General features: G+C 38.7%; 3 protein-coding genes across 4 annotated transcripts in view; 1 reads left to right on the top strand and 2 right to left on the bottom strand.

Moving 5' to 3' along the window:
• The window catches only part of helz (helicase with zinc finger), a 56,915-nt gene extending 52,451 nt beyond the window's left edge, over positions 1–4,464 (top strand). Inside the window, exon 33 of the mRNA XM_044190220.1 lies at positions 134–4,464. Coding sequence (XP_044046155.1) covers positions 134–561 — 428 coding nt within the window. The 3' untranslated portion in view covers positions 562–4,464. The remainder of the gene's footprint in view (positions 1–133) is intronic.
• A 337-nt stretch (positions 4,465–4,801) lies between these two features.
• cacng1a (calcium channel, voltage-dependent, gamma subunit 1a) lies at positions 4,802–18,414 on the bottom strand. The gene is made up of 4 exons (XM_044190229.1): positions 17,786–18,414; positions 11,374–11,448; positions 7,721–7,867; positions 4,802–7,550 (listed from the first exon to the last, which is right to left on the bottom strand). Exons 1-4 carry the CDS (start codon positions 18,021–18,023, stop codon positions 7,318–7,320), a joined length of 693 nt encoding a protein of 230 aa, XP_044046164.1. The 5' UTR covers positions 18,024–18,414; the 3' UTR covers positions 4,802–7,317.
• The window catches only part of LOC122873482 (voltage-dependent calcium channel gamma-4 subunit-like), a 28,601-nt gene continuing 16,178 nt past the window's right edge, over positions 11,378–23,800 (bottom strand). Inside the window, exon 6 of one of the 2 annotated variants that reach the window (XR_006377460.1) lies at positions 11,378–11,448. The gene's annotated coding sequence lies outside the window, so the exon portion shown is untranslated. Of the gene's footprint in view, positions 11,449–11,483; positions 12,653–23,800 lie in introns of those variants that run through there. The other variant, XM_044190228.1, reaches the window with a different exon arrangement.

Genomic DNA, 23,800 nt, shown 5'->3' with positions numbered 1-23,800 from the left:
GCTGTTGTCAGGCATTATGTTCTTTTACACAGAGTTGTTTATATTATGTTCTATCCAAGTCTAACTTACCTCTCCTTTCTTTTTGGGGCACCTTTTCATTCCTCTACTCGTATCTTCCCCCTGGGTCTGGCAGCTTCCAAGGCCCTTCGTCAGACGGAGGAGCAGGTGAAGGTCGAGGCCACAGCAGCACAGCAGGCGCACCCACACTCCCTCAACTCCCTTCAGCATCTTGGACAGTTTCCTCCTCTCATGTCCAATAACAAGCAGCAGCAGCAGCAGCAACAACAACAACAACAACAACAACAACAACAACAGCAACAGCAGCAGCAGCAGCCACCGCCGCCACCGCCGCCACAGGCTCCCACAGAGGCCAGCCAGGGGGCTCCAAATTTAAGCAAACCACCCACCATGTCCTATGCCAGCGCCCTCCGCGCTCCACCCAAACCCCGAGCTGTTCGCCCTGAACAGGTCAAAAAGAACAGCGACCCCCTCTCCCTCCTACAAGAGCTGAGTATAGGAAGTTCAAATGGTAGCAATGGGTACTATTCCTACTTTAAATGAGTCACCTGACCTACATAATACATAAGTAATGAAATATAAAACTAAACAAAAAAGGCAAAACTGTTTCTAAAAACACAAAAAAATAGTGCAAAGTGCATTTACAAATAATTTCTATCAGTAGGTTTGTTTTCTGCATTTTGTTTCATTTTAACTTTTTATTTGTAACAGTCATCTTTTCTCCTGTTTCACATATCTGTGAAGAAAATAAGTATATATAATGAATGCATTACTGGTATATATACATACTCATTATGTATATATGAATATATACTTATATTATCTGCACTTGTATATGTACGTAATGCTAAAAAATTTAGAAAAAAATAAAAAAAATAAATAAAAAAGGCAAGATTTGGTTGACCACTTAGCTACCTGCATATTTTTCCTTATTGAAGTTGGTTTTGTTGGTTACTAAATAAGTATGTTGAAGTTTTTATCATTTTGTATTCCTCAGTTTTGAGTGGACGTTACGTCTTGATTTTCATACTACTGTAGTTGTGGTAGCGGACAAAAGCTAAGTGGTCAACTGACACAGAAACTACATGGAACAGTGTATAGAAGTAGATACATTTTCCTCTAATCTGTACATATAAAGAAAATAAAAGACTGAATTGTATGCCACAGACATGTCCTTAAATTCCTGTATCATGCAAGCATTTGCATTATGAATTCTTTTCCGTTTGTCGGCTTCTGATCCTTAATTCTTAGACATCCTTACCTGGGAGTCATCTTCAGTGATTTAGTAGTAAATGCGATTATTTACTGAAAAATAACAATACAAATATTGATTGCGCATCTTCACTAATGTCTCATCAGCAACAATAGATACGGTGTGAAAATTTCAAAGTATCAACAACCATGTCATTCCTCCTTTGTTTTGAGGATCAGAGAACACCAGACATCGCTTTCTGTGATAAGATTATCCCCAACTGCTTGGCTTGTGGCTGATGCTCAGTCATTTTATTTGATTTTATTTCTTTTGTTTGTGTCGACAAAATCTTTACCAGGGAAATTGTTTCAATAACTACTGGGGATATGAAATGTGTTTGTTTTTTTGTCGCTAATGGACATTGAGCTTTTTTTTTTTTTTAAAGGTTGCAGTACTCTGAAGGTTTGTGAAAGTGAAGAGAGAGTGGTGAGGTCAGAGTGGTGTGTCATGATAGGTAAGTTGAAACTGAGGGTGTGATCAACACTGCCAGTCAGATGTTTTTGAACATGCTCAATGTTAACATTTTTGGTTAAATCTAAAGTATATTGAAACTGTAGATTTATAGTAAATATCCTGAAATTTGAAAATACACATTAATAATATAATATAATAATGATGTAATAATAATGTCTGTGGCTTTTTATTTTATTGGAAATGGCCTAGATCTTGGTCACTGTGGCAAACAGCATACTGTGTAGCATTCGGATGTTGATGCCGTCAATGTGTTTAACACACTGTTGCTTTCACAGATGTTTAGCAGTCAGAGTTTCCCAGTTTCTAGATGACTTTTCATAGTGTAAACCAGATTGTTCAAAGATCCTCTGCCATTTTCTCTGTAAGACAATCTTTTAATCCCTGAGTAATATGAAGCTTATAATAAACAATAATCGCTTCTCTCTCTCTCGTAAGCTGATATTTTCTCCCAATTCCACCAAAACCAAAAAATAAAGTCAAAAGCATTTCCCTATCCCTAATAATATTTTCTAATTTCAGGGCATTCAAAGCAAACAGTTCCCCCACCCCTTTCAACACTCTGCTTGAGATTTAACCAAAAAAGTAACGCCATAAAAGTGACTATACAATAAGCTGTTCAAAGACATATGACTGTTAATGTGTCTCTTTTTAGACTGTGCATAATAAGAATGAATTGGTAATGTCATGGAAGTTGTTCCTGGTCATTCATAGAAATACATTATTCACTTTGTCATCTGATCTTTAGTATATTAATATTAAAGCAGTAGATGAATTTAATTCCCTTTCATTTCAGTTGAAAAAGTTCTGACCATGCTTTACATTTGCTACATCCCCATTACTGTTTTTCTCTTACAAACTGAAACTCATGATGAACATAACACAGGAACGTTCATGTTTAAATTCCAGTGAGTGAGTTGCTTGTCATTAGTTGACACACAAGGAGGCCACACAGCTACACGCACATGAATTTCACTGCTAACGTACTGATGCCCTGATGATTTAAGTCCCTTGCAGGTGAAATATAAAAAGATGCTGATACACTATATCTGCCAAGGTTTTTCCTTTATGATAAAAGCAATACTGGAAACAGTCATCCAGTGCTCGATCCTGTTATATGTAATCCATTAATTGTTAAAACACCACTGCCCCGTCTGAAAAACGGTGAAATTGTTATAAAATCACCCCACTCTTTCATAGTTTTCAAATGGCAGTTAGTCACTGTTAAATCTCTTGAAATGTCACTTCCTCAGAAAGCTTCTACCCTACGGTTAATAACTTAGATGTGTTTTGAACAGTCAGCGGAGAGCTTCATAAAGCTATGGTTTTATTTTTCAGTTTTGACATTGTAATTCAAAGGTCCAGACTTTTTGACTTAGTGGAGAACAACACATTCTTGTAAATATGCATTTTCTAGGTATTTACAAACAAGAACTTTGGGAGCGCCTCAATTTTGTAGAAGCTGTTCAAAGAAGAGGTATGCCCTTTTTAATTATGCAAATTCACAAAAAATAATGATAATTCTAGAAATGGACAACAGACCAGTTGGCAGTTACATCTTCTTGTAACTTTTTAGATTTTTTTTTTTTTTTTAAGATGGTGTCTGGCTGATTTGACAAAGAGGAGAATTTATGTTGCAGCTGTTATAAGACAACTTATTTCACTGTAAAATACATAATTTTAAATATGTTGCTGGATTTGTCCTGTTCTGTTTTCTCACCACTTCACAGCTGTACAACAATCAACATGGATTATTTTAATTTTTTTTTATGTGAAGTCTTTACTTTTCATGCATGTTGAGATGACCTGGCTGGTTTTTATCCCTGTTTTTATCAGTTTGTATTGATTTGTTGATGGGGAAAAAAAGGAGGGGGAAAAAAAGCTTTTGTTAAACCTACAGAGTCAAATTTTGGTTTTTTATTTGATGTGTACAATAACTTGTGACATTATCAACAAAACTATTATAGTATTTTACTAACATGTCGATCAAATATGTAATGGTCATGTAAGTTCTTTTTTTTTCTGCAGTTACTTAGCAGGGCTAAAGCTGAGGTTGCTCCCTGGTGTGTGTCATATTTATCTTCAGTTTGTGTGGCAAAGCAGTCGTTGGCTAATCTCTGAAGTTGTGCAATACTAATATTTCACCACTTCTTCAACTACACTTTTATTTATTTTTGAAGAAGAAGAGATTGAGCCAAAGACATTTTAAAGGGATTTTATTTACACATTTTCATCATTGCTTATTTGTTTTTAAGGCTTAATTTTTGTCCTGTCAAAATCAGTTTCTCAGTGTTTTTGCTATGAAACTAAGGGTTTTAACTCTTGCAATGAAGTTGGATTTGAAATATTTTCACCACCCGATATTGCACCATACGTCATCCTATGAATAAAACATTCATTGTGTGTGTGGCACACGGAAAGGGAGCAACCTTTTGCCCAGCCAGTAGAGAGCACTGTGTTCAGCCTTCTATAAATGCCACATCTCTTCCTGTTCTCTGTTTGCTCTCCTCTGTTCTTCCCTCGCTGCAGTGAATCAATGGCACACCTGTTCTCCCAGCCTCCCAGTCCCATTGGTTCCTCCCTCGTGGGTACAAAATAATGAATAGATCTGTTTTACTCTTCTTCATTTCAATTGGTGGTGGTTATAATAAAGGATTTAGACTGTGTTTCAAAGGTTTATTTTCTTTTTTATTTGTTTCTCTATTAAAGTGTTTTTATTGAAATTGCTCGAGTTCTGTCTTTGTTTTTATCATCCTCTGCGTTACACTGCGGTACTATAGAAAAGCCTTTCTGCCTAAGTTAAATATATGAGCCGGGTCACTGTCTACAGGATTTATTAGGGCAGGGTTTTGCAGCAGTTTGAAGTGGCGAGTCTGGAACATCTGGGATCCTCAGCACTTGTGGTACAGTCTAATACATTCTCTGCCTACCAGGAACTGAAGGGAGACACAAAACGCAACACGTAGAGCCAGAAGGCTGTCACACCTTTCATCAACACCTTTTTCTTTGGTTCATGAAAGTAAAGGAAAAAACAAAACACAAAGCAATCTCAGACAGAAGTTTTCCAAAGCTGATCAAGATTTTATTTTAATTACAAAGTTATAGCACATAAGCACGTAACAAGCACACGCACACAGAATCTACTACATTCAAAAACTTGTTGCATGCCATATTCATTGAAAAAGACAAAAACATAAAGACTAAGAATATAGAAATTCATGTCAGCAGTTGCCCTGCTATTAGTATTCCTGTTTGGTTTTTTTATTAGATTTTTTTATTTCACTTCTTAGTCAAATACACAGTATCAGTAACAGTCAGTCAAAAAACATCCAAGTCAAAAGAAATGTAAATAGAAATAAACTAAATGGACTTTTGCCCAGAACAAACTCATAACATGGATGGTTGCAGCTCTCACGGAACAGCTGCAGGTTTTGCTAAAAAATTCAAATATATTAACTGATAAACCTCTACATGCACGGGATAGCCGCTATTTCATATGTCATGCCAAACTAAGTAAAAACACGTCTGGTTGAGACATTCAGTGTGTCTCAGAATACCCACAGTTACAGTACAACTTCAAGATCATACATAGGTTATTAGCTTTACAACAGCTTTTTGCACATTTTTTATTATTCCAATTTTGATGTAGTAGAAGTATTTATACACATTAGCCTCATTCTACCCTACCTGAATAATTCTTTCATACTTTCTTTGTTGTTATGATGAAACTTTATTGATCCTGGAGTAAAATAACAAGCTACCCAGCAGTACAGTATATAAAGTAATTCAAATTAGCCCCCGCCTTTAACAACTATAACATTAAAGTGATTTACATATTACTGCATCAATAATTATAATCCAATAATATAATATATGTAATTCTGAAGTGAGCCATTCTACCTAATGAGTACCTTTGCTTTTTGTACTTTAAGTATATCTTAATGCTAATACTTTTGTACTTTACTAAAATTTTACTTTTAACAGAGTTTTCTACACTGTGGTATTGCTTACTTTAGTAAGAGATCTGAGTACTTCCACCACTGGCTCTACCTTGGAAACGGTGTGTAGTATGGTATATGGTGTGAATGCCCTGTAAACAGCTCATAGAGGTTTTTCTACAACACCAGCCCATATTTCCTCTTTGCTCATTGTTTTTTAATCTCATATGTTCTTTAAGACTTAGCGTTCGCAGGGCTATAACTGACTGACAGCATTGTCATTCATACTGTTGACAGTTACAGGTGAAATGCATTCTCCAACTGCAAGTCAAAGTGTATACTGTAAGTGACTTGATGTGCAGAACGGTGTCATATTATCTTTTTGCACTGTGTTTGCATGTTTCGGCTAGCTAATGACCATTCTAAAACAAAACAGCATGTTATTTTTTACATTTGAAATAAAAGTCAGTGACAGCTGAGCTGACACTGAGTCTGCAGCTGTCTGCATGGGAGTAAAGTGTGGGTTTCTATGATCTCTACATTTGTTCTACACAGAGAAAATGCAGTAACATGGACGGATGCAAATACCAATTCGCCGCATGTTTCAAATGGGTCATGATGACGCATGGAAATGAACAGAGAATTTTTTGTATCAGTTTGGTTTGGAAGCTGTCAACAAAAAGTAATGGCCTAGTGTGTGCACCTGCTGGAACTGAACCTTTTCCAGCACGATCAGTGCTGCAGACTGTGTGGGTGTTTAGCATTCAGCCTGCCACACACACACACAAACCTGCTCTGTGCTACTGCTTTGCTTGAAATCAGTCATTTATTCTTAAAGTTCCTATTTTAATGGGACATTCTCCATATGTAAAGGTTCTTTATAAATCTTAATGTAATGTACAACTTAACATTTGAATACATGTCTCGACTTCTCTTACTTATTCGTTATTTCTTGTAAGAAAGTGATTCCTTGAGCGATCCCATACAAAAATCAACAGACGAACATTAGATATGTACAAGATATCATACATAAAATCACATAAAGTCACTTGCTGATGTCAGGCCATAACTGTGTGCACTCAAAATGTAAATGAAAAAAAACACCTTTGACCATGACACCTTTTTAACTAAGGTGTCATGGTCACATAACAGTGATGTGTGATAAAACATTTTTAACATTTCCTTTTGATATATGCCGGCAGTAAAAGATTAGAGTTGTAGAGAAAAATGGAAGCATACTAAAAGCGTTATAAAATAATTGCTATTGGTATTTGGCCCAGGTTGGCTCTTACTGAGAAGTATGGTGGTTTTTAGGCCTCAGGGTCAGATTAGAGCTCATGAACCATATCTAAGGAGGTGTTGGAGAAGACTGCTTTGTTTTACATTCTGGGTGGGCGTACAGGATAAGGCAAACATTTGAAACTCAAAACTCAAATGACAAAAGACCCATAGTCAAGTTTCTGTATAATTGCAGGGAGGTAAATTTCCCGTCATGGCTATGGTCCATCCACACCCAAACCAGTTTCTGTCATCGTGACTGTACCATTTTATGGCCAGCTCTTGTTCTTGAAATGAATCTAACATCTGTACTCAAAACGAAAGACACTGTCATCCTGTATTCACCTGTCTGTCTAACTGTCACTCTACTTGCTCCGGCTCGGCATCCATGCAAGTCTCCCATGGATTCCTGGGCATCTGGGGCATGGAGAGGATCAGGAGGGCGATGCCAGTGAGAAAGAGGAGGACAAAGCCGGTGCAGGCGCACGCGAAGGACCAGGCGTAGTAGTATTCAATCCAGATTGTGTCCTCGCTCTCGATCATGCGTTTGACTGATTGACGCATCACCTCCAGTGAGATAAAGGAACAGAGACCTGGGGGGGGTGGGAGGGGGAGATGTGTAAACATGAGTGGCAACTGCAGATTCCCACGTTCTCGTCACATGACACGTGATGTGACCATAAAGTAGCAAAGTGAGGATTTTTGCATTCCAAACTGTAAATGCTGCAGGGAAACTGAAATTTTGTTGGTTAACTGAACCCACCTGCAAATGCAAAAAACATGCCAGCAGGTTTGAGGAGGTAGTCTCTTCCTTTGCCTTTACCGGTGCATGATCCCATCAAACAGAGAGACCCCAGGATCATGAAGGCCAGACTGAAGATGGAGATGGCTGCAGCGGAGATGTTGTACTCTGGAAAGAAAGAGACCAAGAGACATGATGGTGGTTCGTAAATGTCCTTTTCAAACCAATGACATCAAATATTTCAAGCTCCACAATGTTACATGTTATGTTTTGTTCAAACTGTCATCATATTATGTCATTACACATCGTTCACATTACATATGTATATATTGGAATAAAATTACCTTGGATTTGTGTGTGATTGTTTCAGTAAAGCCACAAACCCTCTCTTTAGGAATGCTTTAATCAGGCAAAAAAACACAAAAAATTCTAAAATCCAATAATGTGATTCATAAATCAGAAGAAGTCACCTAGTGGTTAGGGCGGCACATGAGATGCATCACATTTTCTACAATCAATAGGAAGTGTGTTTTGTCACACACTAATTATGTTATCCTGGATTTAGAAATTAGCTGGTTTTGCTTTTGGAGATGTTCTAAACCAGTCATTAGTGTCAGGTTAGGCTTAAAGGACACGGCTTGCTTTATTCTAGATTTTTCTTATTGTCAACAAATCCCATGAAACATCAATTATGCATTAGTTCATCTCTTAAGACTTTCTGACTACCCTCTCTGTTGCACCCCAAGTTCCCGGTGAAAAACACAACTCTTTAAAAATGGGCCGCAAATGTATAGTTTAAATTTTTAAAGTGCTCAGTTATTTCCTAAAACTGCTGGGCATTGTAGTTTTCAGACAATATAATACAATAAATCACAATAAAACACATTTGGTGAGTTTTAACAGCATGTGTGCTGTGGGATCAACTCAAAGTAAACTGTGTGCCTGTGTTCATGGTAATGAAGGAACATGTCACCCAGTACAACAGTGTTTTAATTAGTTTTTAATACTTTTTGAACAATAGAGCTCTATGACACAGGCAAAGCCTTAAATTACCAGACTTATCTGTTAATGCTTTGTGCTATAAAGACAATAATCTTTATATTCAACTTACAAATATACTATATGAGTGTAATTTGGTCCTTGTGTTTACAGATACAGTGTGTCTGTGTAATAGGAACAGCAGCTGGCTTGTTTTTCCAGGCAGAGAGGTGGATAAGATGCAAGGCCTTTGATGTGCCGCCTGTTCGCCTGTGAACCATGCCCAGAGGAGAAGCACTCCTCTGGGAGGAGCGAGCCTTCATCTCCTACTGGCAGGGGAGGATGGGCCACACCCTGAACACTCTGTGGTCTCTGAGATACTGTCTCAGATACTGGCTAGCTCAGTCTGAAACACCAAGAGCAAGGTAGACATCAAAAGATACCAGCGTTTCAGTTGTACGGGATTACTTCACTTGTCCTCAGAAACATGAGACTGACATGTAAAAAAGTCAACTGTACCGCAGTTAAGGGAAATAAAAAAGGCTTTCATGTTTGGGCTTGAATGTATATGAATATATATATGTCAATATGTCTGTGAGACAGTATTATATAGCTTTGCTCTTCATGTGCATGTATGTAGATGTGTGGCATACTCTATGTGTACATATTGCATATTTATGTGTGCATAAGTAGGCATGTTCATATTTTGCTTTCCTTTATGTTTGTACGAGAGATCTGAAAAATGGTAAATGGACTGTATAGCGCCTTTCTAGTCTTCCAACCACTCAAAGTGCTTCACATATCACATTCACACAACTGCTGCCAACTGCTCATCAGTTCAAAGAAACTAATTAAGCATTCACACACTCACACATCGAAGGCCTTTGGGAGCAATTTGGGGTTCAGTATCTTTCCCGAGGACACTTCGACATGTGGGCTGGGGGAAGCCGGGATCGAATCGTCAACCTCCCAATTGGTGGACGACCCACTCTACCAATAAGCCACAAAAAAGTTTCAGAGTTTGAGATTTGTTTTAGTCCCCTCTCTTGACCAGATCTGGCACGTGCTAACCCTTACACATCATCTAGTATATCTATCGTTATGCCTTAAAGAGGAATTGTTTTTCCCTTTCTGTACACACACACACACACACAAAACACACACACACACACTGTATGTGTGGCCATTGTATACATATGGGTTGTGAGGTTTTTTTTTTCATGTTTTGTATTCCAGAGGAAGAAGACAGTCCTCCAAAATAAGATGGCACAATAAAGACATTTTGCATAGTTTACTTATGTTTGTAAAAGATACGAAGAACCTCCAAAGGCCCAGATCCATTCCTGTAGTGTCCGCGACCATTCTCAACTTGCACGATTTTTATTACACTTCATTTATTCTTTAATGGCGGACTCCCTACAGCAGATAAGAGTATTAATATATGGATGGATGTGCCTGTGGTGACATGTGTCTACTATGTTCACTCAACCTTATGCACTATTATGGTATAACCAAATGGCTCAGTCTAGAGTGAAAAACACTACAGGGAACTTGTCAGTGCTGTTATCATTCCAGCAAACTTGAAGTGTGTCTCTCAAAGGCATGCCATCAGCACTGGGATGCTGCATGTGTGAGTGTGTGTGTGTGTGTGTGTGTGTGTGTGTGTGTGTGTGTAGAGAATGGGGGAGGGATACCCATGAATGCTTGCATTAGCATCTGTGAGTTTAGGTTGTGGGGGTGTGCACGACTTCATGCACAAGACTTATTCGCATTTACACCCCAATAATTGAGTCTGACAGTGCTCCATGTGTGCTGGGCTCTCTAATGCACATTACATGGGAGGGCTGTCATACAACATGCGCTGGCTGGGCTTAGTGTGGTCACAGCTGTAAGCGGGTCACTGGAGAAAGGATGGAAGGAATGGAAGATGGGGGCTGGAACAAACACACACAGCTATGAAATGTTGACTGAATTGTACGTACAATACATATCTTGCATCTATGTTCCTAAGGCACCTAAGGCAACGTATGTGAAACACTGTCAGCCTCGTGTCAGCACACACTGTGAATTCTGTGACTCAGTGAGTGAACTATGACCCCCAGGTGGCGACCATCATAGGGGAAACAAACTCCAACAAAAAACAGTTACATTTTTAAAAAGCAGTAGAACATGCATCAAAATCTTCCAGTATAATTTGTGGAAAAAAAATGTCTGACATACACTATCACATTATAGAAATAAAAATCTATCACATACTATGTATGGGCTCTGTTTTTGCAAAGAGACATAAAGTGTTGACCTGCGTAGGCACATTGACTTTTAGCCAGTTTGACAAAAGTTTGGGAAAAGATAAAGGAAAATCCAGTTGTCTTTCCCCCAGGAATTCTTCATGTCCTATGAAGGGTTTTGTCACTGACAGCCGGTCGAATACCTGCTGTGGCATCGATAACTGTGCTGCGGTCAGAAGTGAAACATGAATGAAACTCTGAATCCACAGAGAGCAGAGCAGCAGCAGCAGGTGAGGTCAGTTGGGAAGCTGTGATGCAGCCAGTTTGATGTTCAACTTCACAGAGACTGGGACGTCCAAGGAACATATTAACACAATGAATTTGCAAATGAATCTCTCCTTTTTTGTTCTTTTTAGACAGGATGGAATGAAAGTAACCGCCATAGAGGAACCAAAAACAGAAACCTACCTTTTTGTGTTTTATATTCAAATATCTCAGCATCTTGCCCTGGAGTGAAGTGTCTGAAGTACGTGCAGTTTTCCTCTGTGAAAGGAAAGAAAATAGGATTTAGCTCAAAGTTAAAACTACATTAACTGATTTTTTGGCCAGCACAACAAGCTGTAAACACAACACTGACATACTGTATTATCGCCTTATAAAGTTAACGTGCTAATGTGTGAACATAGTAATGGGATCTGATATCATATGAATTCACAATTCACAATAATAATGTAAAAATTAAAACTTTGATAGATAGGAAATGTTCGGCCTTGTCTTATGAAATTTCACGACAATAAATTGAATGTCTTCATATCCAAATACATGCTCTATGCATAAAAAATGAGGGAACCACCAAGAGAGGGTCATGTAGCGGAGACATGACTATAATAGTTAATTAGTTCATTAAAATGGCACTGTGGTGGAAGCCTTTAACTACTTTCAACTCTGATGAAAGGAGTTTTTGCTGTGTGTTCATTCTTTGATTCTCTTGCTTTGTTGACCAAAATCTTTCTTTAATTTAAATCGGATTCAACCAAATTTTAGTTGCTGACAAACAAACCAAATCTTTTTTAAGGTTGTTTCACCTTATCATGTAATAAACAGCTTTCCTTTCGCTTTTGTTGTAAACTTGACACCTAGTCTGTGTTTTAGAATTCATTTTTATTTCATATAATAATCTGAAGTTGTGTCTTCTTTCTTTGCTCAACCACTGAACGCTTCTATTCAAGCTTTGCTCCACATACATTTGCACCACTGGCTGTACGCCACCTGCTGTGATATACCCTGTGAATATGATACTTTTATTAAACACAGATCTATCTCACATTGTTTTTCCAAAAGCATCTCACAGACTGACACCACCAGAATAATATTACCACTAAAATGCTTGCATGGTGCAGTGCAGACCCTGGTCTGCTTTGTGTGGTTTGTCTGTCAAAGTAAAAATGGTTGCAGCAGACATCATATTCAATTTTTCTCGAGCAGGTGAGGTGTTAAACCTTGGGGATTTGCACATATAAAGCCAGGCTGCTTTATGTGATCACAGGGTATTTTGGTAAAGTAAATATTCTTTGATGCTATGCCAAGTGTAAAAAAAGAGAAAGAATTCAAGCCAGTTTAGATAGAGGCTTCGATTCCTGTCAAATCTTGATTACATTTGAGTCATACCACACATAGTTGCTGATCAAGTGCAGACAGGGCGGCTCACACTTAACATCTGAGGCTTCACTTCATGTAACATGTGTTTCTGAAAACAGAAGAATGTCTTGGCGATAAAAAGATGATCATGTTTGGCTAGAGAGTGAGAACGTTTATGTACAGTATGTAACACCAGACAACTGCTGTATGTCACTTAATCTCATGCAGAGTCAAGTGCACACCAATGATCTTGGTTATGCTGTGAGGTTTCCACTCACACACATGTTCCTGATCCCCTTTTCCATTCAGTCTTATCATAGGACATCAGCGAAATGCTTTCATGTGGAAATATGTCATACTACATGGTATCATATCACGGTTAGAGCTCCATGACCCATGCTGGGATGGTAGTTAATTTTCCTATGTGTGTCAGGTGGCCCTATCAGAAAATATATGATATAATATTTGATATAATAGGCATAAACAATATCTCTGGATCCTATTTGTTTCCATACCATGTCAACATTGCAATGTTTACAAAAACCTCCTTTTGAAATTACAAGCTTTTAATGCTGTGTGTCATATTGTGTTGACCCACATACGAAAAGATGGTTTTATGAATGAGGACAGGGACTGGCCATCAAATAACAAAAACAAAACAGAGGTTGTTACTAAGCAACAAGCTCCGCTGTTTTTACTGTAGAAGGCACATATGAGGGTGTGATAGAGGCTCGTCAACTAGTTGTACTTCTGAGCCAAACCTTGCATTCACAATGGAACCTGAAAAATATCCTTTCACTTCACTCAATTTCCCAAAACTGTGATTATTCATGTTTTTAAGGAAATGCAAATCCACCTCTCAGTCTACTTCATCCCTTTGCTGCAACACCAGACAATTTGTTCAATAGCAGGAAACATGATCTCACCTCTGAGATTTCTTTTTAGGTCCCAGGTTAGAAAGTGTTACTACCAGCAGGCCAAGTGGCTCTTCATTCACTAAACGCTCATATCTGGTTTGTTATGTTTAAGTGGAGCCACTCAGCATTTATTAGGCCTTGGAGTAGATGCTTCGAGCTCATTATCTGTATCAAGCAGCTTTATTCCCATATGTGGGTGTGCGTTGCCTAATTACACCTATTTGTACCATCTTTAGAGTGCAAGCTTTAACAAAAATATGAGGACGAGCTGGTGGTCATAAATTAATCTGTATTCATCTGTGGAAGCATCCTGCCACAGGCAAACACACACACATACACACACACATACACTAACACACACTACTGCACCACTTGTTGGTCCTCATCCTGCTAGTCTCTGTTGACAAGCGTCGTAAAGCCTCACTTCTTCCTAATAGGGCAATCCGTCATCTTTCTAAAGATCAGGCGAGGACATCGGATTAGCAGCATATCTGCACCTCTTAGCTTTGATGTGCACTGTCTACTCAGTTTGTCTGCAGCAGGAGCTAAGATTGGCCCAGACCTCTGAGCCCGTGTTTTTGTTTTGTCGGCTCTATTTGGCCATCGTAGCCTTCCTCGTTGTTATTCTTCGTCTGCTAACACAAGTGAAGACAACTTCAATTATGTTGTTGCAGGGTCAACACAAGTTTACATGCCACCACAATTACATTCACTGTAGGTACGTCAGTGTCTTTTGCTACAGAGCCCGTCAGGTTTTAAAGCTAAACTTTTTTCATAAATCATGGGCAAAATGTATTCATTCAAGGATATTATTTACATTTACATTTACTTTACATTTGACCTCTGATACCAGTCTCAGTGTAAATTAGAGCACACTACACTCCACATAAAGAAAGTGGAGCTTTGATTCAGCTGTAAACTGACAGAAGCATATGGACACATGTCTATATAAGTGTTACAGACATGACTGGCAATTCCCCATCCACATATACGATGATGCCTATCCTTGGATTGGTATGTCATTTGAGTGCCTATAAAGGCAAAATACCAGTGGTTCCACTTGCTTTTTGGACTATGCGTCCCATCCCCGGGGGAGTGTAGAGTAATTTGAGTGGCTGTGTGGGTTGCACGGAGACATGAAGCTGCAGGAAGGTCTCGTGGGAACAGTTTGGTGGGACAGCAGGCCTTAGAGCTATGCCTGACTCTTCCAGGTGGCCCCGTCACTCAAAGGAACGCTGGACTTGCCGTGAACACTTGACTCTCCACCAAAGACAGCTGAGTATTTACGTGGCTTATATTTATAACCACAACGACTGCTTGCTGAGCAGTTTGCACCATATTATTTTAAAAATCACACCTTTTCTATAGCTGGAACCATGGTGAACACATTTTCATAATTGTCTGTCTTTGTATGCTGTGGCCACTGAAACTGCCAAAAGGTCATTAGAGCACAAAATTCCAAGTGTTTGCAATTCCTTTGAAAATAAAACAGGGTGAGGAGCATTGTATCTGATGTTGCTTATTTACAGCTCACAGCAGCTCAGAAAGCCAGTATAAAAAGAGATCCCAATATGAAAAGAAAGCAGGACAACTCAGCCCATATTTTGTGTGTCTCACAGTGAACAAGACCTCACACACTGTTTAAGTCCTGCTTTGAATTAGAGGGTGACACCTCTCTGAAGACATGTGGCTATAATAAACAATAATGTTCCTGTCCAAATACAGCTATTGGGCCGGGAGAAGCCCCTGGAGACTAACGCAACATCTCCCAGACTTACTTACTACTAATGAAGGCTGCCAAAGTGGCCCGTCACAAATCACATGTATTGTTGTGTAGACATGAAAGCCATTTGTTAGGAACAAGTGGCTAGTGAAAAGGTTCTGCAATGCATATAATATATAATATAATATAATATATGAAACTTACTTTCCAATTGTTTATAGACCACCGCTTTCAATATGTATGTGCTAACAAAAAATTGCAGATAGATGCTCCAGAAGCATTTGCCACTCGTCATTGCAATCTGAAAATTCCTTGCATGTCTGGGTGGGCCGAGCTGATTTAATATATTCAGCACATGCCTGCCATGCCTGCACAATCAGCCACCCTCAGGCATTTCATCTGCTCCTGGAATGGCCCTGCAGTGCAGACAGTGTCCGGGATTCCCCAAAGTCTAACAGCCACCATCAGTTAGGACATATTTTGGGAGTGTCTTTCAGCTTTGTGAGTTGGACAAATTTGGTGGGACATTCCAGGCAAATTTACATAAAGTGACATGCAGGGTCAGATAACAATCAGCAGTCCGTTAATGGTTTCTCATGTAACGGTCAATGTGCCAGCAGGGTCTCCACCACTCTACCGATGAGCGACTCTCACCGCAAGTCATTGAGATGTGAATCACTGCTAGTCAGCAACTGCTCAACACTGTTTACATCCATTTTATTCAATTGCAGTCTTCTTTTTATTCAAGCAGCCGTAAGAGCATCTGTTATCGTAGAAAGTTTTTTTTTTTAGTTCTTGTGAGGACATCGGGATACACATGACCCGTTAGCTGACCACATTATCTCAGCATCATGAAGGGCTGTGGTGGAAGAGGTATTTAGATCCTTTACTCAAGTACAAGTATTAATACCATAGTGTAAACATACTCCTTTATAAGTAAAATTCTTGCAGTCCAAAGTAGTATTATCAGCAGCAAAATGGCCCCTTTTAGAGTGTTGTATTATACAGTTTGTTACATTAAATTATTGGACTTCTGTTGCTGAATAAGTAACATGTATGCAGCACTTTAATGTTGTAGCAAATCTGCAAAGTAGCAAGTAAATATTGTACTTTAAATGTATAGTGGACTACGAAGAAGAAGGCACTCTACAATATTTCCCTCTGAAGTCTAGCGGAGTAGAGGCATAAAGTAACATAAAATGGAAGGGTAGCGCTTTATTTTAAAGGTCCTGAGACCCATCTCCTTGGAAGTGTTCTAGAAAGAGCTACGTATGTCATTTGGGGGTAATTATAAAGAAAATCGAGACAATTTTCTGAGACAGAATCCATTCATTAATTGGAGTTTTATGAGGAGAAGATGGGTAGAGTTTATAAACTTATTGATTTCAAGAGAAATTAAGCTTAAAGTCTTAATGACTGGAGAACCTGACTGATTCATTTACTCCAAAGTAAACATTCATTTATGTGTTGGAAATCTGATTCTTCATATTTGGTGAATTGTATGCGGCCTGTAATTTACAGCTACACAGAAAGACACATTTTAATTTTAAGATGGTTACTTTGGTAAAAGTTAACACCAATTAAGTGGAATTCTTTGAAAGTGTATCAGTGTCTCCCTGTAATTAGTACCTAATTATCTTGTTCTTCTGAATTAACTATACTTACATTTCAGTTTTTTTCTCAGACATCATTAGGAAACTATGGGACTTCTAAAATAATGTGTTACCAAATATTAAAGTAAAGTACAAGTAGCTCAAAATTGTATTTAAATGCTGTATGTTCTTAGTTACTTTACAGTGAGTGTCTAAATGTCAGTGGTCTGCAGGCTCTACGCTAGCTGGTTTTACTAATAAACACCACTTAAAATAGAAAGGAGGCACCAAACTGTGAAATCAGCTGGTGTGGTTTTCGGTGTTTGCTTAGTGAAAGCCTGCAGCCTGTTGGGACTCCATGGCTCATGTTTGACCATCTCTGGTTGATGTCAAATATCTACTGTGGTCTGGTTAAGTCTTTACAGCTGACTGATAGCTAAGGTATCCTCTCAAGGCCTTGTCACGGGGTCTGGTCTGCCTGGATGCTGTTTCCACCCTCACCCTCGGGTTTATTCAAAGGAGGGGCAGAGGGGATCATCACCCAGCTGACTGAGGCTCAGTGGCGGACTTGCAAACCACCACCTAAACATGATCTAAGCTCAGAGACTAATGCATGTGGTAGATTGAGGCATTTTCAACACCACTGAAGACAAAAAAAATCAAATTAGTTTCTTCAAGTATGTTTCAAACGAAAATGAACTATGTTCTCACAGTCAATAAAAATATTTATTACATTATGGAATGTTATTATTGTGTCACTCAGAATAGGGTCTGTCTTCTGTTTCAGAAGGAAGTTTATGTCATATGACATGTCTAGTGACCCTGCAGCAGGACCTCTATTCTTAGAAGCATCATACCTCAGAGCTCTGGGCTGGATTGCATTGAGGCACCTCACAGTCACAGACAAACAATATTCATACAGTATAGAACCACGCCTTTGGTCTAAATGGTACAGCAACCAAGACAAAACGTTAACGTTAAAGAGGGTTTTTGCTCAGATGTTCTCTTACCTCCAGGCAGGCTGATGGGTCCGCAGCCGTGCCCCTCCACGTAGTTTTCCGAGCTGATGTAGATGTGCTTCTTGCACAGCCTCCACAGGCCGAAGTGGGCTGCCTCGCAGGTCTGATTGATTTTATCCACCCGCGGGCTGAGCACTGCCCAGTGGTCCGTTACCACTGCTGTGAACATGCAAGCCATACCCACCAGCAGCACAAAGATGGCTATCTTTATCTTTGTGCGCCTGTGCATGTTTCCAGGTAGTGAAATTTCTGTTCAGTGAATATTCTTCCTTTGATATAATTAAAAAAAAAATCTCTAAAAACTGGATGTTCTGCTATGTGGACACACTGGTCTGTGTCCCAGGAGCTTATTTCCTTCTTTCCTGACTGCAGCAAGCTTCCCACAGAGTCTCTTCTCCTTTTCTCTCTCCACCTAAGACTAGTGTCTTCTCTTCCCCTGTCGCAAATCTGTGCCTCTGGTTCTTAGGGAAAGGGGCCAGACTGCTCTGTCCTAGTTTCAAGTCCCCTTTTCCCTACTCACTATGAGTTGCTGTACAACTGAGGGGCTGCAAGTTTAGACTTACAGCTGTTGAGGTAGATCAGGAAAGTTGATGACCAAACCAACTGTCTGCCATGGTGGGCAATGGGTGTGGGGGCTGCTACATGTGTTGGTAGGTGTTTTGCTAGGGGAGGGTGGGTTGGATGCTATAAATGTGACCTGTGAGTCAAGTTGTCAGGCTGTCTGCTTATCCGGTTACAGTGCCAGACAGATAGATAGATAGCGATGTGTAACGTGCCATAATAAGTGGACTCACTTTCAAAATGGACGTTCCAGCATTGTGAGAATAGTTTTCCCCACTTCTAGTTTCCATCCATCTGCAGTGTTTTCACTCTCTGCCTCAAGACCGCCTCTGTATGGATTTGTATCTGTAAACTATTTATGAGGAGAAAGTAGATGTGTTTATATAGAGCTGCAGCAAGGCTCCAGCTGACACCCTGATGGAACAATACTGCTTTTAGTCATTCCTGTCAGGATGCCCACTTAACACTATGTCTTATAGTCCAGATAAAGTTTAAAATGATCCTAACTGCAAACTGCATTGTTCCTAAATAATTACAGGGTACATTTGTGTTTTTACTTTGGAACAAACAGATGAAGAGAGAAAAAGGAGTATTACCAGGAACATACTGTAGACTCATAGCCTATACGTTACTGTATAGTTCAACATTACTTACAGGGGACTTCAGAAGCCAGAGGTGGTACAGGTTTATGTGGACTGACACTGTTGTTACACACAGTGCTGTGGATTGTTGATTTGGAGTACAGGAAGTTGAAAAGCTTTTTTATGATGAGGCAGTTGCAGAAGATGATCGATTTTATGTCCTCACAGTGTAACTGGCATGAACAGTAAAGTATACGAATACTACAGTCAATGAAAAACTAAAATTAAAACATGATATGACGAGCTATGAGTCATTTCATAACTTTCAAACTCAGCATGTCTCCTCTAAAAGTAAACTAATTTCAAACATTTTCAACTTGCATCCAAGACTGAGCAGACCTGATGCCAAAACATCTCTATAGTGTCCCTCAACAACAGCTCCATGGAAGACAGTATCAGCTACCACACAACTGTGACCTGTGTGCCGTTCTCAAGGACATTCATGCTCATATTAGGATGGATACCCGGTAGTTAAAAATATATACATATAAAACAAGTTTATTTTGTGGTACTAAGGAATATGAGTGGATAACTCACCCTAAAGGCCATGTAGAAGTAGCAATACCTATACCTATCTCTTGAAAAACAAAAACATGGGCTTTCATAAGTGTTATGCTATGTAAAGTTCACCAAGTTTCCTGCAAATAAGGCTACATGTAACATGGAAGTTACAGACAGGCACAGTGGTGGCAATGAGTGCACTGCTGTTTCACAGATAAGATATGATGTGAGGGTACTTTCAATTTTCTGCTCAGGAACCTCTGCCATTAAAGACAAGAATTCACATTAAGATATTGTTATAACTCATCTTCCTGTAAACTTCAATGTCTGCCTACCTTGTTTTCCTCTGCTTCAGCAATTTCCCAGAGAAAGTGCTTGAACCTGCTGTATTTTATACAGCAGATAACAACTTGAATTGCAATGGCCATAGCAGAGCACAATTTTCAAGGTTGGGGCAAAATGGTGAGACCTCGCTCTTTGATTCTGAGGCACTTACACCACACCCTGATGCTTACCAGAGATGTGTTAGACAGGTGAAAATGTTTCTAATATCTGACTGCTACATTGTAGGAGCACTGGACATGCCTCAGTGTAACAGCCTCTCATCTCAAATTTGGCCAGTTGAAAGAAAAAAATACCACAATTCACCAAACAACAAAGTGGTCACAGAACGCAATCACCAAATGTTGTACTTTCAAAGATTTTTCATCAGAAAGGGCTTGGATTTTTCATTTAATACTTGAAAATATACTGTGTATAATGTCCGTGTAAAAGTATAAGAACATTTTCAGGTAAAGGCTAATTTTTCTCAAGAAACAGGGCTGTAACATAAGTGGAGGAAAAAAAGGAGACATACTTAAGATTGTAAGAAAACCCCAAAAGGTGTATTAATCTCTTAGATAACTCCCCTACAATAAATCACAGTGGTACATCTCTGTTTATCCTTTTTAAGCCTTGGCCCACTTTGAGTCTCTTTAGAAGAATTGTGACCCACTTCCCCCCCGCCCCGGCATGAACACAGGCGCCAGTGAAAGTCAAAAAGTTCTCACAGCAACAAAGTAGAATTTGAGAAATCACTCAAAAACCTGCACACAAGCTAACATATGTATGAGTGTATTCTCCAGCTGAGGGATCAGTCAGTTGTAGGTTACCACCAACTATACCCACCCACTTATGTCCCAGACAGCATTGTAGTAGTTCTTCTCCACAGATCCTCAATCGAATCCTCAATGAAACAACAACATTCTACTTTAATCCACTTTTTTTCTCCCTATTGCCGTTAGCGATACTGTTTTAAACAACAACCTAGCTCCTGTTTTTGTAGCTTTGGCCACTATGGGCAATGATACAGTCTCACTCACCATTTTATAATCCACAACAGAGGCTTCCGGTGACAACCTCATGTACCAAAAGTTCAGTTTTTGCAGCATTTGAAGAAGTAGCGAAAGTGGGTAACACTTTATAATAATCATCATTAATAAATGGTAAATTGATGATTGATTGTTAATTAAACTTTAGTTAATAGTTATTTTGCTGTTAACAAAAAATTAAATGATAATTACTAATTATTAGTAATGCTATAATTTCTGTTATTTTATCATTAGTTTGTGAAATATAAAATAATGAGCTTATAAATGATATATTGTGTCATAACTCATAAGAGACAATAACAATTACATTCTGATTAATTAGTAAATTATTTATTAATAGTTTATAATGAGTTTATCACACATTATAACATTTTATATAATATATTAAATATTTGTTAATGATTACCAAATGATTTACAAACCTTTAAGAAATCGTTCTTAAAACAACAAACCAAGTTGACCAGTTATCATGGGGATAAGACAATCATATCAATAATCAAAGTGAGAGAAACTGTAAAAGTAAGTAGGCTATACTTAAGGGACTTCATAAATCATAATGAGCAAACATTATGTCCTTAAAGCAAATCAAACAGATGTTCAATTTCCATTCACTCTTCTTTATTTCAGAGTAATTTATTGGCAAAACGATACATTACAAACCTCTCCTGGAAATAATTAAAGACACTTTGTATTTACAGGCTCAGTAGTACCATATATTATACATTATCGATATATGTTATTATTTCACCTCAAGTGAAACAGACAATGCAAGTATTCCACGCAGGCCACAGAGGGTTGAGGGTTGTGCGCAAGAATTTTATGGAGCACAATTATGGATAAAAGGACTTTAAAAAATGCAACATGAAGCTCTCGGCAACAATCTCACAATTATGACTTTAATTATAATTATAAAATTCAGACTTTTTTCCAACAGTATTTTGACATGAAACACAGAACTAAAAATGGTTTCACACCTGAGGGCAATTCTCTGCTGTACCAATTCACCATTTTGAAATCTTTTATTTTATCAATTTTGTCAACTAATTAAACTGTAACCAAAACGTTCTTGCTCTCTTGCTTCTAATGCTTTTCTTGCATCACCAGTGGTTGAATATCAAAACATGTTAGGAAAAAACATCTTCCATATATCAGCCGAGGAGTTAGGCCCTCCTCTCGTCTAGTGTGTTTAAATTATTATATTAATATTAGGTAATAGTCACAGGTTGACAGTGAGGGATGTTTGCTTGTTTTCAGCTAAGCTGCATTTCTGCAGACATTGTAAAATAATTGGCTATATTACACTATAACATGATGATTTGTTGTTTTTCACGTGTCATAGCAGATGAAAAGGGTTAAGCTCCAACGGCTGCTGCCTAAATCCAGTCTTAGCACAGTCACAGATGTCATCCTAATGGATGCCTGTGGTTCCTGGATTGACAGTATGGCCCAGATATCAACAGGGAGCAAGGAATCAAGCCCCCTGCTGGGAGAAATCTCTGCCATTTTAAATTTTCAAAGAGAACTTGGGAGGAGAGAGTGCCTGTGGAGATGGGATCTCTCAGGAGGAAAGCGCATCTGGCTTTCACATTCATCCTCACACCTCTAAGTAGTTGTTGTGCAAATAAACAGTACGATAATCACATAATATTAAACTAACATGTACTACTGATGAAATAGCGATTACCTCATATAAATGACTGAAGTGGCTCTCCGTGCATCAACATTGTGTATGGTGTTGCTCTCATCACTGGCGACTTGATAACATACTAGACAGTCAGACATTGGTGGTTTTAGAAAAGAAAAATAAGCACAAATGTGATGTGTAATTTTTTCCTGTTTTCGATAACACAAATGATCCTCTCTCTGTGTGGAGATTATGTCAGCTGATGAGTCCATTTATACAAAATGTATTCCCAATTTGTATACAAATTGTAATTATATTGTTAGTCCAACAATGAGCCTTCGTCATCCTTCCAAGTCTTACAAGAGGAGACGTATAATTTCTAACTTTATATAAGTAGCTTTTACTGAGTAAAATTATAGCTGACAAATTGCTTTTTAAATAAATTATTGCTGGCTGAAAATGCTTTGTCATGGCACTGGGTGTATCAGGTTTAGTATAAAGATAGCTGAAGTATGAACTGCTCCTGAACCATTTATCACACCAGCAAATCAGGTTACAAAGACAGAACCTGATATGAGACCCCAAAGCGTTATGTTATCTGTCCTGCACAGCAAGGCACCAATGCTAACAAGCATGTTGGCTAGTTCTGTGACTGCATGGAGAGGTGACCCTGCTATTTTCCTCTCAATTACTGGAGGGGGGGGGGCTTTTATTGTGGATGAAAATATCAGTGAGGGTCCATGGCATTCAAATTCACAGGGCTTAACAGCCTGGGCGATGGACAGAGGAGAGGGGTGAAGAAGAATCGTTCAAATTCAGGGCTGGAATGGGAAACATGGTCATCAGACCAGTTTGGCATAACAAAGATATACAATACACCTGCAGAATAAAAATGTGTCTTTTCTAATTCAAGGCTTCCTCTTCTCCAGTGACTTGAATGACAACTACTGTATAGCTGGGAGAGCAGAGACTTTGCAGAGACTACATATCCTCTCATGGCGCTGAATGTTTAAATATGCATGGCAACCGCCGTGATTCTGATTCACAAACCAACAACCAAATTAAACCAGTTCCAACTGCTGCTAAAAATATTCAACTGGGAAACAAACCATGAAGCTGACATGGAACCCAGTGAATCGTGTACTTGGCAAAGAATGAGTAATTTGAACTTCTACTCGCCCTCCACACACATACAATTGATTAGTCTGTTTGACCCTAGGTCACTAAACTGGACATTGAGCATTACATCTTAATAATAATTGTGCAATATTCTGTTTACTACTCAAGTGCAATATTAGTTTTCCCTTGT

This window comes from Siniperca chuatsi, linkage group LG3 (assembly GCF_020085105.1).
Source record: "Siniperca chuatsi isolate FFG_IHB_CAS linkage group LG3, ASM2008510v1, whole genome shotgun sequence".
Taxonomy (NCBI): domain Eukaryota; kingdom Metazoa; phylum Chordata; class Actinopteri; order Centrarchiformes; family Sinipercidae; genus Siniperca; species Siniperca chuatsi.
The sequence above is the reverse complement of the archived record's forward strand: the minus strand, read 5'-3'. Positions and strand labels throughout refer to the sequence as shown.

What these genes read in the sequence shown, in the direction of transcription:
- cacng1a (XM_044190229.1), bottom strand. Translation starts at nt 18,023, where the DNA reads ATGCACAGGCGCACAAAGATAAAGATAGCCATCTTTGTGCTGCTGGTG. An exon ending in ACCCATCAGCCTGCCTGGAG is followed by an intron (nt 11,449 to 17,785) that starts GTAAGAGAACAT and finishes TTCCTTTCACAG; the next exon opens with AGGAAAACTGCACGTACTTC. An exon ending in TGAATATAAAACACAAAAAG is followed by an intron (nt 7,868 to 11,373) that starts GTAGGTTTCTGT and finishes CTTTCTTTCCAG; the next exon opens with AGTACAACATCTCCGCTGCA.